Below are 18,221 nucleotides of genomic sequence, written 5' to 3' on the forward strand. Positions count from 1 at the left end.
TTCTGTCTCTGTATTCACATAGCCCCTTTCCTCTGTGTGTGCCTCTCTGCTGTGTCTCTGTCCAACTCTCCCGCCTTACAAGGACACAGCCATTGGATCACCTCCCCGCCCCCCCCCATATGACCTCATCTTAACTTGATTACATCTGCAAATACCTTATTTCCAAACAAGGTCGCATTCACAGGTACCCAAGGTTAGAACTTGAACGCATCTTTTGGGGAAACACAACTCAACCCACAATGGGGGCCATCTTGGTGGCTAGCTACCATAATGGCTAAAATTGATCACTGCAAATGTGCTACCCATGTAAATCAAAAACCCATTGCTGTTGAGTCGATTCTGACTCACAGCGACCCTATAGAGCCCTGGTAATGCAGTGGTTAAGAGTTACAGCCGCTAACCAAAAAGTTGGCAGTTTGAATCCACCAGCCGTTCCTTGGAAACCCTATGGGGCAATTCTACTCTGTCCTATAGGGTTACTATGAGCTATGACCCAAATAGTATAAATAAAATGATTCAAGTAAAGACTTTTGGTTCTATCATTTCCTAGTTTTTGACCTTGAACAAGTTACTAGACATCTCTGCACCTTAGCTTCCTTGTCTCTAAATTGGGAAAGATGGTGTCATAGGGAAAAGAGCCAATCCAGGTTAAAGTCCTTAGAACAAGTTCTGGAATAGAAAATCTCCAATGCCTATTAGCTATATACTCAGCATTATTATGGATGAATACTTCAATCTTAGTTTTTCTCACTAATGATTCAATATGTCAGAATATTTTATCTCATATTGGGTAGGATTACCTAGACAGATGATCAAAACCCTTGAAGTGATTAATTAATTTCAGAACTATTATTGAAAACTCACTTTTTTATGGTATAATAATAACAGCAATAAATATAAAAGTAAAAAGAGTAAAAGCTAATGGTATAGACCTGGTATAAATAAAAGGAGAAAGACTTAGTTCTGACCCTCAAAAGATTCATAAGTTAGCTATATGTAGCTACATTAACTAATATGTACTGAACCCCGTGCCTAGATCTGGTTGGTACTCTGTAAATAAGCATATGTAGCCCACATGTGGGAAATCTGGTCCGGTCACAGCCATCATAGCCCAGGTGACCTGGTGTCAAGGGAGCAGAAGCCACGAGTCAGGTCTTCTGTTTACAGTGACTTGTGAAAATGGATGGGGATCATCCCATGTGATGAAAATGGCACAGGAATAGACATGTCATAAGCTATACCTACCCCCCATGTGCCTAACACAGTGCCTGGTACAAGCAGGTACTCACTGAATAGCAGGAGAAGGGCTGTTTTCAAGCAGGAAGTGGTTGTAAAAAGCCCAAAAACCCATTGCTGTCAAGTTGATTCCAGTAGGTATTTATGGAGCACCAACCAGATCTCAGCACTGTGGTGAACATATGCAACAGATAAAACAAGGCTAGAAGCTTGTAATCATCATGCAGACATAAGAATCAGGTGCAGAACATTTGAGACTATTGTAACAAGACAGTCATCATGATGTTATATGTAGTGGGGTGCAGAGAAGGAACTGGTCTCTGGAATTTGCAAGAAAAAGCAAGGGCTTGGAAGCCTGCTTGGCATTCAAAAGCGTGGGAACAGCAGAAGGTGGTGACGAGTACATCTGCTGAAATATTTGTCATTTCTACACAGGGTGACGTAGGACCTGCTGGCCCCCCTGGCATACCAGGCTCTGTGGTAAGTCATACAGTCATCAGTGGTTGGGATCACAGACTCATCCACTCTTGGAATCAGGATGTTGGGAGAGTCCTTACTTGTAAGACTAGGGCAGAAAGTGAGTTGAATCAAAGGTTTTCAACACTAAAAATGGGATGAAATCAGAGAAAAGTAGAAATTGCTGTATCGCCGCATGCCATGTGAACACCCTTAGTGGAGATGAGAGAGGTTGACCATTGGGCAGAAATTGCCAACCTCTGTTTTCCACTGATGCCTGGTTTGTCTCTCAGGTGCAGAAAGAGGGCCTGAAGGGTGAGCAGGTAAGGTGGCTGTGGGATCCTCCCAACCATGGGGCTTTGGGTGTTAGCAGGTATAGACAGGCCACATCCCTGGGGCTGAAACTGCACGCTGAGCTCAGATCGGGCCTTTCAGAGATGTGTCAAGTTGACATTTGGCCAAATGAAAATACCCGCGAGGTGCCTCCGGGTACCTACTGGGAACTCAGGAAGTCAGTTCTCAGTTGGGAAGGTACCATGGTGGTGGTGACCTTGTCATACGGAGGGAGGGCCATGGATAACATGTGTTTGGCTTGTGTCCTAGGGAGCACCAGGTCCACGGGGTCACCAGGGCCCACCTGGGCCACCAGGAGCTCCGGTGAGTCATCTCTGTCCAGCCCAGTGTCTGCTCTTCTAGTAGCTTCTTGGAACTGATGCAACAAAATATCACAAAGGGGGTGGCTTATAAGAACATAAATTTATTGTCTCATAGTTCTGGGGGTGAGGAGCCCAAATTCAGGGTGTCAGCAGGGCCATCTCTCTCTGACCACTCTAGAGGAGGATTCTCCTTAGCCTCTTCCAGCTTCTGGCTGCCCCAGGGGTTTCTTGGCATTCTGGGTTTGTAGATGGGGCTTCACATGGCCATCATCCCTCTGTGTGTCCCTGTGTCTCTCCTCCTCTTTTATAAGGTCAGTGCTCAGATGGGATTGGAACCCACCCTACTCTAGTAGGACCTGGTGTTGGCGTAACTGATCACATCTTCAAAGATCTTATTTCCAAACAGGGTCATGTTCACAGATACAGGGGTTAGGACTTTAGCATATCTTTTAGGGGGACACAATTCAGTCCACAATGGCTCTGGACATCTCTAGGTCTGGAGAATAATAATCGATCCCACACCTGAGCACTGCACCATCCCAGGAGCTTACCATACCATCCTCTTCACAGAGGAGATACGGTGTCTCCATCTTCACAGAGGAGGAAACTGAGCCCAACCAGGTGAAATCCCTGGCCAGAGCATGCAGTTACCAGGTGTGGAACTGGAATTACACCCAGGCAGCCTGCTTTCAGAGGAGCCCTGGTGGCACAGTGGTTAAGTGCTCAGTCGCTAACTGAAAGGTTGGCGGTTCTAACCCACCCAGGGGCTCTGCAGGAGAAAGACCTGGCAATCTGCTCCCGTAAAGGTTACAGGCAGGAAAACCCTGTGGGGCAATTCTACTCTGTCACATGGGGTCACTATGAGTCGGAATCAACTTGACAGCAACAACAAATAACCGTTCGGGAAGAGGCCATTCAAAGGGACCCCAGGATCATTTGTGCTGCTAGTGAATTCAGATAGGAAGGGTAATCAATATGAGTACATTAAAACCCATAGGGGGCCGCATTACCTGCTCCTCTTCAGTGCACCCCTGGCTCTCTCACAATGGTATTTTGCAGAAAGAAATAAAACAACCCTTATTTTCAAATGCCCATGAATCAGATTCATATTACGTTATCCAAGCACTTACCTCATTAGGGTAAGTGTGTATGATTTTTCTAGGATAAAGCTAGGAGAAACTTAGAAAATGTGTAATTCCAGTATAACTGCAACAACCTCATACCAAAACATTCAGATCAGAAAAATTACTTTCTGTTTTATAACCTTAGTCTTGTTGCTGATGGATTGGGCACAGCAGCTGCAATAGTGGGCTTGAGCATAGCAACAATTGGGAGGATGGCACAGGAACAGGCAGTGTTTTGTTCTGTTGTTCATTGGGTCCCTGTGGGTCAGAACTGACTCAATGGCATCTAACAGCAGCAACAGTCTTGTTGCTTAACATCTCCCAGGCTCTATCTCCAGAGCCATCCACTGTTGTGAGAGATTTAAGCTGGGTAGTGCAGATAATGCAGGGCGTTCTCAATATTCAGTCTGTGCACATATGCGTGCATATCTCTGAACCATAATTGGCAGGTATTGAACATGCATGCTATAGTGTATTTTCATACGCACATACATGTGTCTGCAAGGGTAAAGGTGCTGTTTTTCACCTTTACAGATGAAGGCATTGGTGTAGAGATGTTGAGTGGTTTGCATAAAGTCACACAACTACGAAGACGCAGAATGGGCTTTAAACCCAGATCTGTCTGACCCTGAAGCCCATGCTCTTTCCATCACTAGTGCAAAGACACTTAGTCTAAGGTGTGTAAAGGAGAAATAATTTACTTTGGGCTCCCACCAAGGAATAAGAAACGAAAGATGCCCAGCCCTGCTTAATCATGAGACAGGCTCTTGACCTCTCTTCCTGGTATCTGGGCTAAGACTATATGGCAGCCCTCCCTCACATGCAGAGTTTATCATAAATGGGGGAGGCAGGGAGAGAATGAGCGTTAAATATTGTGGCCGCCTACTTTACATAAGGAGCCTTGGTGGCAGAATTGGTTATGCGCTTGGGTGCTAACTAAAATGTTGGTGGTTCGAATCCACCCAAAGGCTGTGTGGGAGAAAGACTTGGCGATCAGCTTCCGTAAAGATTACAGCCTAGAAAACCCTGTGGGGCAGTTCTACTCTGTCACATGACTCACTATGAGTCAAAATCGACTCAACAGAACCTAACAACTACATTTTACATAAGGTCTACATGAGTTGGAATTGACTCAGTGGCAAACAACAATAACTTTAGACCAAGCAAAATACTAAATAGGGATGGATAACACACAGACCCAGCTCGTAATCCAATGAAGGTGACAGGCAAGTAAAGGCAATAATTGCAAGTAAACGTGGCAGTGTCTAGGTGATCATTGAGAATTCCCGCGTGTGTCCTTTCTGTGGCCCACGCTACTGGACGTGCAGAGGACCTTGAACCTTCTGTGCATTCAAACTCCAGAACACCTCAAACATGCCACCCAACAGATGTCCAGGGTTCTGAAGATGCCCTCTAAGCTAGATAGTCTTGGTGGAATGAGATTCAGCCCAACACAGGGTCTTGGTGATGCAATTCCCTGTATCCAAGAGGCAAATGGCCTACCCAAAGACCTGGTTAAAAAGCGGGGAAAAGAGAGGTCTGGGATTATAAGGTTTTCAAGGCCATTCCTACATTTAAATCTGCAGTGCTTGTTACAGGGTGGGAATGGGACATATGCTTCCACAGGGGTGCCCCCACGACAGGTACTTAAGAGGGTCCCCAAAGTGGGACCCGACTGCAGCGTCATCTCTTATAGAGTGGCATGGCTGTGGGAGGTACTTGTGGTTAAGAGCCAGAGGCTTTGGTTTCCTGTCTCAGTTCTCCTACCAAGTAGCTAGCTTTCTGTCTTTGGAGACATTGCCCAACCTCCCTGATCCTCCTCATTTGGTTCATCCCTGGAAAATGGATAATGGAACCGGAAATAATAATATAATCACGACAATATATCTTCTGCATAAACTTGTCAAGAGGATTAAAGGGATTAGTGTAGGAAACAGGGCTCCATGAAGCCTTATTAAGTCCAGCGCTGATATCGTCATTTCTTCTGAGCCCCCAGCAGCTTCTAGCCCAGGGCCTTGCACAGAGCCCTCGCTCCCTTAAATATTCATTAGAGTGAATCGAATTGAGAAGCTGGCACCAGTGACTCCTGTTGAGAATGGAAAATTTGGAGTTTGTATTTAGCAAATCCAGAGAGAAGAGCACGTACCCTTCTCTCTAAGCTGAAACTGTGTGCCGCGCTCTGCATCCAAATGCTGGCAGAGCCCCGGAAGCCTGCGTCTCTCCTTTCCCCAAAAGGAAACAGGCTCCGGTGCTTTCAGAATGTCTGCTTGGGTGGAATAAAGGCGGTCCAACTGGGTGGGTGAAGTACAGGAGTCTCCTGATGCTTACGGAGAGCTCACTCCTGTAGGCTCTGCCCTCGCTCTGGCCCTGAGCTCCACCGAACTGCCCTTGTCAGGAGGGAAGGTGTGCACCACTAACAACTGCAGCTCATCTCTCCACCCATTCATTTACAGGGTGCTGTGAAGAGAAAGGAGCCCTGGTGGCGCAGAGGTTAAGAGCTATGGCTGCTAACCAAAAGGTTGGCAGTTTGAATCCACCAGCCGCTCCTTAGAAACTCTACGGGACAGTCCTACCCTGTCCTATAGGGTTGCTATGAGTTGGAGTCGACTTGATGGCAATGGGCTTTTTTTTTTTTTTTTGGTTTATGAAGTGAAAAGTTTCCTGGGTGGCACAAATGGTTTGCATTCAGCTACTAAAGGAAAGGTTGGCAGTTTGAATCCACCCAGAGGCACCTTGAAAGAAAGGCCTAGTTATCTCCCCCTGAAAGGTCACAGAGCTCTACTCTGCAACACATGAGTCAGAATCGGCTCAACAGTAACTGAAGACAGTAGGAGAGTCAAAAGAGCTGAGTCTTAAATGTGGTTATTGTTGGGTGCCGTCAAGTCACTTCCAACCCGAAGTGATCCTATATGGCAGGAGAACTTCCCCATGCGGTTGCCGAGGATAAGATCTTTATGGGACCAGTTTGCCAGGTCATTTTTCCCATGGAGCAGTTGATGGGTTCAAACCACTGACCTTCCAGTTAGGAGCCAAGCACCTAACCATTTCTCTATCAGGCCTCCTTTGGGTCCTAAATACAGCTCACTTAATAGTTATGCAAAATTTGGCAATACTAGCTACTAGTGTGATAATAACAGTTATTGAAGATGAGAAAATTGAAGTGCAGAGAGGTAGTTTCCAGCCAAAATTCAACCAGAAAGTTGGTGATTCAGAGCTAGAGCCAAGGGTTTCAGTTGTCCACTCACAACTCATGCCTCTTCAGGTATAAGTCAGGGCACCGTCAGCCAGGGCTTCTGTATCCATTCTTCGTGTGGTCCTCACAACCACTCACTAGGTAGGAGTATTTCTCCCACTTCATAGATGACCCAGTGGGAGTCCGACGATGTCAAGTGACTTGCCTAAGGTCATGCAGCAGATACCCGGTGGGGTGAAGGAGCAAGGTTTACATCAGGACTCGCTGACTCCTCTCTGGGCCAATGTTTCTTTGTTTAATTGAAACTAACCTTAGACCATTTCATTTCTTTGTGCAAGACTGTTGTATTGTTCTGTGTATCACTGTTGACTGAGCACCAGGTAACCCAAGCAGTCCTTTCTGAGAGCAGAAGCTGCAGGGGAAAGGGAGAAGGGCTTAAAGCACTTGGGTCCAGACAGTACTTTGGCGTGTACTTTATGCAGACCGCTAATGCTAGCCATTTGATCTGTAAATTGTGAATATGTTGCTTATGCCTTGGCTGTTAAATGTATTTAACTAGATGAGATCGCTGTACACGTTTTAAAGGTTTATAGAAATCTGAAAGGGTAAGATGCTATTTCCCTCCTGAGCTTCCAGTTTCCCTGTTGAAACGGGTTGGTATTTCTCCACCCAGTGGGAATCAGTGGGCAAAACATAACCTGTGCTGTTGAACCCTGCATTTATCATTGTCTTCTCTCTCTCTTTTTTCTTCCTTTCTCCCCCTCGTAAAGGGTCTAATGGGCCCACAAGGCAAGGATGGACCTCCTGGTTTGCCAGGTCTTCGAGTAAGTAAACTGTCTTCTCTTCCAGATGCCCCAACTTACTCCCACCCCTGGCCGCCATTTTAGATGCTCGGTCAGAGGAGGTGGTACCAGCCTCGTGAGCTTGGGGTGAATACTGGCATCATGATGAAGGGTTAGATTCAGTTCGTCAAACATGGATTGATGGCTTAGTATATGCTTGGTCTTGAGCTGGGGGCTGGGGAGCTAAGATGAGTCAGCTGTCTGTGTGAGTCATAAATTCAGATACTTGCATCCCAGTCTGGTCAGAGCCTTAGCAGAAGGCAGCTCAGTGCTGAGGAAACACAGAGTTGGGGCAAATGATGCAGCCTGGGAGCCAGCCAGGGCTTCCTGAAGGAGGTGGTGCTTGAACTAAGTCCTGAGAGCAAGAGAAAATGAGGGAAAGGATTGCTATCTCTACCATGCTGTTAGGTCCTTTAATCAAAACATTCATACTATTATGGGGTATCATCATATCTCATGGCATCATATTTAATTAATTTACTTTAATTCAGCACCTGTCTTCTTACCTAGATGATATGCCCCAAATGGTTTTGATTCACCAATAAGCACAACTGCTGGCACGATGCCACATGTTTTAAGAAAGAAGGATGTAGGAGCACACCTGAGTTAGGTGCCCTCCTTGGTGCCCCCACAGCAAACTGGGCTGGGACCCAGACTCAACTCTGTATCCCCAGTTCCCAGCATGGTAACTGGCACGTAGTAGGGACGCAACCGAATGAACTCTAACCCTTATACTTCTAAGGATTCTGATTGTGTTCCTTGTAAGACTGATTTGTCCTTGTGATCCATAAGGTTTTCAATGACTGATTTTTGAATGTAGATTGCTAGGCCTTTCTTCCTAGTCTCTCTTAGTCTGGAGCTTGGGGCCCCTTTTTCTAGGACATGTACGTGTAGACAATGGTCCAACAGCCATAACCATCAAAGGATGGGATGGGCTGCTCTGGGGAGTAGACAGCTTACTGCCTCTGGATGTTTTTGTTCAGAGGCCAAGTGACCACCTCCAGGTGGGTGGAAGTGGGGGTCCTGGAACCTGGCAGGGGCTGCCTCAGTCATCATTATGATCTCCTTTAGACTGGATATTCTATAGCTCAGTGAAGTGGGTGGTTCACAGATTAGCCAATCCCTGCTCCTCCTCTTCTCCCCTCTCCTTCCTTCCACATCTCCATCCATTCAACAGATATCTATTAAGCACCTACCAGGTGGCAGTCACTGTTCTAGGTGAGTGGAGTAGCTCAACGACCAGAACAAGGACCCCTGCGCCCCACGATGTTTACAGCCTAGGAGGCAAGGGAAAAAAACATGATAAGTACCATTTCGATCGGTGATGTGAGAAGGGCTTCTTGAGACCACTGCATTTGAATAGGCTCTGCAAATGATTAGTGCTCTTGCTGCCAACAGAAGGGTTGGTGGTTCGAGTCCACCCGGGGACACCTTGGAAGAAAGGTCTGGCCATGAATGTCTGAAAAATCAGCCACTGGAACAACCCTCTGGAGCATAGTTCTATTCCGACACGCACGGGGTCACTGTGAGTTGTAATCAACTCAATCAAATCAACTAAATTGGGTTTATCTTGGTCTAAGAAGGTGAGGGAGTTGTCCAAGCTGATAGCTGGGGGAAGAGTGTGCTGGACACAGACAGAGAAGAGCATGCTGGGCACAGGGAAGAGCATGCTGGGCACAGAGAAGAGCATGCTGGGCAGAAGGAAGAGCATGCTGGGAACAGAGAACAGCATGCTGGGCAGAGGGAAGAGCATGCTGGGCAGAGGGAGCAACCAGAGTGATGACCCTGAAGCAGGTGCATTTTCAGCAGAGACCTGTGTGACTAGAGGAGAGGAAGAGGGGCAGTTGTGTACCATTGACTCGATTCAGTAGGAGGCGATGAAGTGAAGTAGAGACCCAGGGAATGAGTTCATGTCAGATCTCTTGGGCATTGCAGGGACACAGTCTGTTACTGTGAGTGAAATGTGGAGCTGTTGCGCATTTTAGAAAACTTTTTATTATGAAGAAAACAAAACATATACAAAAGTAGAAAGAATAGTGAAATAAACCCCCATATACTCAACAGCCAGCTTCAACCCTTGTCAACTGATGGACAGTTTGTTTTATTTATACCAGCACCCACTCCCACCCACTACTGGGTTAGTTTGAAGGAATCCCAAACGTCACCACATCGTTTCATCTCTAAATAGTTTAGTGTGTATCTCTAAAACATAAGGAACCCTAAAAGAAGCAGAACCATAACACCATTAACCCACGTAAGTCACTGAAAAATAATGCCTGAGGTTTCATCTCGTATTCAGCTGGAGTTCAGTATTCCCCAGCTGCCTCATGCACTTTGGCTGCAGTTTGTTCTCTGAAGGGTTTGGGTGCAGTGGCAGCATGGTGTGTCTATATCCTAAAGGCACCTGGGGCTGCCATGTTGAGAGAGAGAGGCCGAGTGGAGAGGCTACCCAGTGCTCCAATGAGAAAGTTGGTGGCTCAGACCCCAGGTGAGGGGCTGGGAGGAACAAGGGGCTTCTCAGCACCCATTCTGGTGCAGAACATATGTCAGGCAGTGGGGATACCAAGGAAAAGACAAAACTGGGGCCCTGAAGGCCCAGGTGTCTAGCAGAGCAGGCAGGAGAGTGAGCCAGGAGTTACCAGGCAGGGTGATGACAGTATAACGGGTTGGGGGCAGTGGGGCACAGAGGGGGGCTCCTTCTTGTCCTGTGTCCTCTAGTAAATGGGAAATGATGAACAATGTGTCTTTGGGGGGCCCTTGGTCCTCTGTGAAGGTCTCTGTGGGACACAAATGGCTAACATGCTTAGCTACTAATGGAAAAGCTGGAGGTTCGAATGCACCCATGGGCGCCACGGAAGGGCCTGGTGGACTACTTCCTTAAAAATCACAACCACTGAAAACCCTATGGAGCACAGCCCTACTCTGATACACATGGGTCACCATGAGTTGGCATTGACTCGGTGACAGTGGATTTGGGTCGTTTTGTTTGGGCCTCTGATAGTCACTGATGACTCCATGATTCAGACTGTGTTTCCTCCGTGGATATTGCTGGCTCAGTGGCTGCGCCGAATGAAAAACAGAGCAGAAGCTACTGTGGTGTCAGTGCGGGCTTGGCAGCAACTTCCCGCACAGACGCCTCTGGCTGAGTCAGGAAAGCCAGAGACAGAATGGCTTATTCAAAAGCTGCTCTTCCTCCTTCCCTCGCCGGAACCCGGCCTTTCCTCTTCATCAGCTGCCGCTGAGACTTCACCCAGAAGACAACGTTAGTGTCACCCCATACAGGCTGTTCAGAGGGAAGAGAGGAACAATGACAGTCACAAAGCAGAGACAAAAACACAGGGTGGGGACAGGAAACCAGGCCCTTTATTTTAGAGATTAGCAACAGACAGCATGATTCCTGGCAAAGCAGATACCTTCATTTGGACAAAGCTGGCGTTTTTCCGCAATGACATAGCGAAAGGGAAGAACCTAGGTGTCAGCACCCTCCATGCCAGCTCCCCCAGCTGTGGGAGACGCGTAGCCACCTGCAGGGGGTTAGGTGGTAATCCCCCCTCCCAGGTGGGGAGGAAGAGAGGTTTCTGCATTTCTCCTTCTGAGAGTTCAGTTTCTGCCTGGATGTCTGAGCTGGCCATAATTGTCGTTCGTTGTCCAGCTGACTTGGACTCGTGGCAACCTTATGTACAACAGAACGAAACTTCGCCGGGTCCTGTGTCTTCCTCCTGATCGTTGGCATGTTTGAGCCCACTCTTGTGGCTGTTGTGTCAGCCCATCCCACTGAGGGTTTCCCTCGTTTTTGACAACGCTCTTCTTTACCAAACATCATGTTCTTGTCTAGAGATTGGTCTTTTCTGGTGACATGTACAAAGTAAAGAAGCCAAAGTCTCAAATATTCTCGTATCTAAGAAGCATTCTAGTTGTGCTTCTTCTAAGACTGATTTGTCCTTGTGATCCATAAGGTTTTCATTGGCTGATTTTTGGACGTAGATTATCAGGCCTTTCTTCCTAGTCTTTCTTAGTCTGTAGATCACCAAGCCTTTCTTCCTAGTCTTTCTTAGTCTGGAAGCTCTGCTGAAACCTGTCCACCACGGGGGACCCTGCTGGTATTTGAAATACCGGTGGCATAGCTTCCAGCATCACAGCAACACAGAAGCCACACAGTACAACACACTGACAGAGGGGTGGTGGGAGCTAAGCATTAAGGACAGGTCTACCAGGGAGCACCTGGGGGGAAGTGCTGTCACTTGGCTCAAGAGGGTAGGCTGCAGGTGGCATCTGAACCCTGGAATGTTCAGGCAGTAGAACCAGTCTAGCTTCAGGCCACCTTGAACGCTAAAAAATTTCTAGGAGATTGATTTACCCTAAAAATTCTGTCAGACCCTAATCGTCCATCCCAAATGCCACTCACACTACCCTGTTTTAATTTCCTGCAGCAGAATTATTTCATATTTTTCTTATTGGAGAACTTATCTTTGTTTTCTCCACGAGAATATAAGTCCCCAAGGGCAAGGCCTTTTTCTTCTTTACTTTTGTATCTGTAGTACTTAAAAGAGTGCCTGGTACCTGTAACATAGATAATTTTCTGTGTATATAAACATATATAAACATGATATATAAGCATATGAAATGAAGGTAAGTGTATAGTGACATTACACCAGTTGCTGTCGACTTGACTCTGACTCAGGGCGACCCACGTGTTGGAGTAGAGCTGTGCTCCACAGGGTTCTCAGTGGCTGTGATCCTTCAGAAATAGGCCACCAGGTCTTTCTTCTGAGGTGCCTCTGGGTGGAATCGAGCTCTAACCTTTTGGTTAGTAGCCAAGCACTTAACTGTTTGCTCCATTCAGGAACTCCATAGTGACATTAAAAACATCTAATACCGTCAGGGTACTCACGAGTGTTTTCCTCTGGGCAGCGGGCAGAATTCAGTGGTGCAAGGAGAAGGATGAGCCCATAAATGGATGCCTGGTCACCTGCGCTGTAACCTTGGACAGAGAACATCCCATGTGAAAGACGGGAACTTGGTCTCTTGCTGTGCATTTTTCTTGCTTTGTGGCACTAAGTGCTGCTTGAAATAGCTTAGATGCCTCTGTACAAAAAAGAAAAAAAGGCTTTGCTTAAAAAAATTGTACATTGTCAGTCATTGAAACCCTCTACTTTCCCAAACGTCGTGTTCTTGTCTAACGATTGGTCTATCCCAATGACCTGTACAAAGTGAGTAAGCTGAAGTTTTCACATCTTTGCTTCTAAGGGTTTTGGTTGTGTTTCTTCTAAGACTGCTTTGTTCTTGTGACCCACCAGGTTTCCATTGACTGGTTTTTGGAAGTAGATTTTTGGAGCGTAGACTTCAGAAGGAGTAGGTTGTGAGCTCATCATGATGGGAGGGGTCCGTGATTAGATGGCATGCCCAAGGTCACTCAGGTCCCTGACCTGCTCTTCCCATGAGCTGGTGATAATCTCTTTGGTTCTCTTGATCACGTTCTCAATCCTTTCTGGTTTCTCTCTCATGAGTAGGTACAAACTGAAGAAGTGACCCTATCAACTATGATGCACCTCTTCTTTCTAAAGATGATGTTGTTGTCGTTGTTAGGTGCCAATGAGTTTGTTCCGACTCATAGCAAACCTATGCACAACAGAACGAAACACTGCCCGGTCCTGCACCATCCTTACAATTGTTATTATGCCTGAGCTCATTGTTGCAGCCACTGTGTCAATCCACCTCGTTGAGGGTCTTCCTCTTTTCCACTGACCCTGTACTTTGCCAAGCATGATGTCCTTCTCCAGGGACTGATCCCTCCTGACAACATGTCCAAAGTATGTAAGACGTAGCCTCGCCATCCTTGCCTCTAAGGAGCATTCTGGTTGCACTTCCTCCAAGACAGATTTGTTCATTCTTTTGGCAGTCCATGGTATATTCAATATTCTTCACCAACACCACAATTAAAAGGCATCAATTATTCTTCGGTCTTCCTTATTCATTGTTCAGCTTTCACATGCATATGATGCAATTGAAAATACCATGGCTTGGGTCAGGCACACCTCGGTCTTCAAGGTGACATCTTTGCTTTTCAACACTTTAAAGAGGTCTTTTGCATCTGATTTGCCCAATGCAATGCGTCGTTTATTTTCTTGACTGCTGCTTCCATGGCTGTTGAATGCAGATCTAAGTAAAATGAAATCCTTGGCAACTTCAGTCTTTTCTCCATTTATCGTGATGTTGCTTATAGGTCCAGTTGTGAGGATTTTTATTTTCTTTATGTTGAGGTGCAATCCATACTGAAGGGTGTGGTCTATGATCTTCATTAGTAAGTGCTTCAAGTCCTCTTCACTTTTAGCAAGGAAGGTCGTGTCATCTGCATAATGCAGGTTGTTAATGAGTCTTCCTCCAATCCTGATGCTTCATTCTTCTTCATATAGTACAGCTTCTTGGATTATTTGCTCAGCGTAGAGATTGAATAGTCATGGTCAAAGGGTACAACCCTGACGCACACCTTTCCTGACTTTAAACCAATTGGTATCCCCTTGTTCTGTCTGAACAACTGCCTCTTGATCTATGTAAAGGTTCCTCATGAGTACAATTACGTATTCTGGAATTCCCATTCTTCACAATGTTGTCCATAATTTGCTATGATCCACACAGCCGAATGCCTTTGCATAGTCAATAAAACACAGGTAAACATCCTTCTGGTATTCTCTGCTTTCAGCCAGAATCTATCTGACATCAGCAATGATATCCCTGGTTCCATGTCCTCTTCTGAAACCAGCCTGAATTTCTGGCAGTTCCCTGTCGATATACTGTTGCAGCCGTTTTTGAATGATCTTCAGCAAAATTTTGCTTACATGTGATATTAATTATATTATTTGACAATTTCCGCATTCAGTTGGAGCACCTTTCTTGGAAATAGGCATAAATATGGATCTCTTCCAGTCAGTTGGTCAGGAAGCTGTCTTCCATATTTCTTGGCATAGACCAGAGAGCACCTCCAGCGCTGCATCTGTTTGTTGAAACATCTCAATTGATATTCCATCGATTCCTGGTGCCCTGTTTTTTGCCAATGCCTTCAGTGCAGCTTGGGCTTCTTCCTTCAGTACCGTCAGTTCCTGATCATATGCTACCTCTTGAAATGGTTGAACATTGACTAATTCTTTTTGGTATAATGACTCTGTGTATTCCTTCCATCTTCTTTTGATGCTCCCTGCGTCGTTTAATATTTTCCCCATAGAATCCTTCACTATTGCAACTCGAGCCTTGAATTTTTTCCTCAGTTTTTTCAGCTTGAGAAATGCCCAGCATGTTCTTCCCTTTTGGTTTTCTAGCTCCAGCTCTCTGCATGTGTCATCATAACACTTTGCTTTGTCTTCTCGAGCCGCCCTTTGAAATCTTCTATTCAGTTCTTCTACTTCATCATTTCTTCCTTTTGCTTTAGCTGCTCGATGTTCATGAGCAAGTTTCAGAGTCTCTTCTGACATCCATCTTGGTCTTTTCTTTCTTTGCTGTCTTTTCAATGGCCTCTTGCTTTCTTCATGTATAATGTCCTTGATATTATTCCACAGCTCGTCTGGTCTTTGGTCACTAGTGTTCAGTGCGTCATATCTATTCTTGAGATGGTCTAAGGATGGGGGTGTCCCATATGTCTCATGATGTATTTGATTTAAGAGCACATTTTAAAAACAGAATATATCTATATAGACAGAATTAATATAAGGGAGAAAGGAACTAACACTGATTGAATAGTTGTTATATAGAAAAAGAAACCATTGCCATCAAGTAGAGTCTGACTCATAGCTACCCCATGTGTTACAGAGTAGTACTGCTTTATAGGGTTTTTTTGCTGTAACCTTTATGAAAGCAGATCACCGGGCCTTTATTTGGCGGCACTGCAGGTTGGGTCCAAAGCGCCAACCTTTACATTATTAGTCCAATGCAAGCCATTTGCGCTGTAGTTTTCTAGCTTTCATGTTTCTCATGTAACTGTCACAGGATCCTATTAGACATGAAAGGAAACCAAAAGGTAAAGGTATAAACCAAATTGCCCAATGTCACCTAGATTGTAAGTGGTGGGGCATAGGTTAGAACTCAGGTCCACCTGGTTCTAAACCCTTCACAGTTTTTGCTTCCGGATGCTGTGCACACGTGTGTGTGCATGTGAGTGTTCGTTCCACACCAGAATTCTAAACAGGAAGTTAGAGTCCTTGTCATGGATCCATCTCTCCAGACGCAGGACCTCTTGTACACACAGTGCCCGTTCACTTGACACAGCGCACACACCTTGCTTTCATCTCTGGCTGTTTCCCTTGGGGCTGAGGGTCTTATTATTGCTGAAAGCTCTTGTGCCCACCAGCTCTGGTTTCTAGCAGGTTTGAGGGAAGAAACACAGGAGGCCTTTTGTCAGTGGCAGCCTGGGCTAAATTTGTTTTACTTTTCAATTTTTAAAGCCTTTCGCCTGCCTTTTCCTGCTCCACCAGATGGTAACAGCATCATTTATATGATAGGCTACTGTTCGATTCATTTCATGGCATGAAACCAGGGTGTATGTCAGGATACCCCAGGTTTTCATGGAGCACCTGGCTTCAGCTCTAACCAGTAGAAGATAATCATGTCTGACGTTTGGAGGCGTGGAGAACAGGCACTGAGCAGAAGACCATATGGCACATAGTAGACTCTCTTGCACAAGCAATCCTTTCATCTGCTAACGGCCCCTCCATTGGCCGTGTCAGCTCACCCGGGCTGGGAAGGAATCGCTGTACTGAATTTATAGCCTCTCTCTTCTCTGTGGGCCAACTGGCAGCCTTGGAAACATCCGTCCCGCTCAGCATCCTGGCATTCAGAATGGCTTGAAAAATCTGCCCCCATGATAAATTACAAACATTTATCCAGATATTGTGTTGGGTAGCAATTTAAAAGAGAAGATATAAAAATGACAAGAAACAGGTTTGTTGTTAATAAAACAGTTCTTTATTGCTGCAAAACTTGCCTTCGCCAACAGTTTTCAAGTTCCCACAGCCAATTATGGGTAAAAATTCAGAAGTCAGGTAATTGTTGCTGCTGTATCCACCACCATCACCACCACCCACACCGCCACCACCATCACCACCGCCATTACCATCATCATCATCACTATTGCCATCACTAACCTCACCGCTCCCACTACTACCACCACCACCATCACCTCCCCTACCACCATCTCCACCACCGTCTCCACCACCATTACCACCATCACCACTATCACCACCACCTTCACCTCCACCATGCACCTCCACCATGCACCTCCACCATTACCAACACCACCACCATCACCACTACCACTACCACCATCATCACCACCACCATTACCACCATTTCCACCACCATCTCCGCCACTGCTACCATCACCACCACCACCATCACCACCATTATCATCTCCACCATTATCACCACCACCACAACCATCACCTCCACCACCACAATCTCCACCACCATCACCTCCATCACCACCATCACTACCATTACCACCACCACCACCATCACCTCCACTACCACCATCACCTGCACCACCACCATCACCTCCACTATCACCACCACCATCGCCACCACTATCACCTCCACCATTACCACCACCACCACAACCATTATCATCATCACAATTGTCACTATTCTCATTATCATCACCACCGCCTCTGCCACCATCATATCCTCACCACCACCATCACCACCATCACCTCCATCACCTCCACCGTCACCACTATTGCACATTTCCTAATGTCATATCCTGTGCTAAGCACTTCGTGGGAATCACATCTCATTTAATCTTCATGATACTGCTGGGAGCTATGTAGAGGTTATTATTACCTTTAGCTTTTAATAGATGAAGTCACTTACAAATTCACAGAGCTATTGAATAGCAGATTTGTGGTTTTGAAACCAGACCTGTTTGGCACATAGTATATCACCCACTACAGGGACTCAGAGGAATCATAATGCTGATATTATCATTTTTTATTCATTTTGTCATCTTCCTCCTCATTCTCATTAATATTTGAGTGAGCTTTATTATGCTTTCTAAGTCATTTCCTCAAATATTGAAATATTTCTCCCACTACTACCTTTGGAGATAATTGTGATGATTATCATTTTCCATATGCGGAAACTAAGACTCAGCAAGTTAAAAGGTTTGCCTTTCTCCATCTGCCTTAGACTTAGAATTCTTTCTTTTCCTTACAGTGTTGTAGAGGTAAGGGGTTGGGGAAAGAACACAGAGAATCCCTCTAATTGCACAGAGTGGCCAAGTTCTCGTCACCATTTACTCAGGCTTTTGTGCCTGACCCCTGGAAATCCTGACTCATTAGATCTTGGGTTGAAACTGGGGCTATGTTTTTGTTCTTATTGCTGGGGTGTCATGAAAGATGTGACTTTGACAAGCTGAGATGGAGAAGGACTGTTAAAGACCGAGGGAGCCATGAGGACGGTCTCAGAGGACAGACGCCCTAAGGGATGTTTGGGGTCAAGTACAGGAGCCCACTGGACTGGATGAGGGGATGGGAGGATAGACACTGGCACTAAGCTGAAAAGGTGGGTTAGAACCACAGGGCCTGACAATCTCCAAGCACACAACCCAGACATGATGTCTTTGAGATAATGAGGAGTCTCTGACCATGTTTGAGGTGGAAAGGAAGGAGGGCAGAGCTCCTGTGATCTTCTGGGAAGGGTAACCTGCCTGCACAGTTTAGCTCTGCAGGGT

General features: G+C 46.0%; 1 protein-coding gene across 2 annotated transcripts in view; it reads left to right on the forward strand.

Annotated features, from left to right (window-relative positions):
• Positions 1–18,221, forward strand: part of COL22A1 (collagen type XXII alpha 1 chain) — a 295,566-nt gene that overhangs the window by 125,958 nt on the left and 151,387 nt on the right. For both annotated transcript variants that reach the window (XM_049854093.1, XM_049854094.1), the window contains 4 exons: positions 1,672–1,716; positions 1,986–2,015; positions 2,296–2,349; positions 7,436–7,489. In XM_049854093.1, the coding sequence (XP_049710050.1) occupies positions 1,672–1,716; positions 1,986–2,015; positions 2,296–2,349; positions 7,436–7,489 (183 nt within the window). The remainder of the gene's footprint in view (positions 1–1,671; positions 1,717–1,985; positions 2,016–2,295; positions 2,350–7,435; positions 7,490–18,221) is intronic.

Source organism: Elephas maximus, chromosome 15, assembly GCF_024166365.1.
Source record: "Elephas maximus indicus isolate mEleMax1 chromosome 15, mEleMax1 primary haplotype, whole genome shotgun sequence".
In the NCBI taxonomy this organism is placed as follows: domain Eukaryota; kingdom Metazoa; phylum Chordata; class Mammalia; order Proboscidea; family Elephantidae; genus Elephas; species Elephas maximus.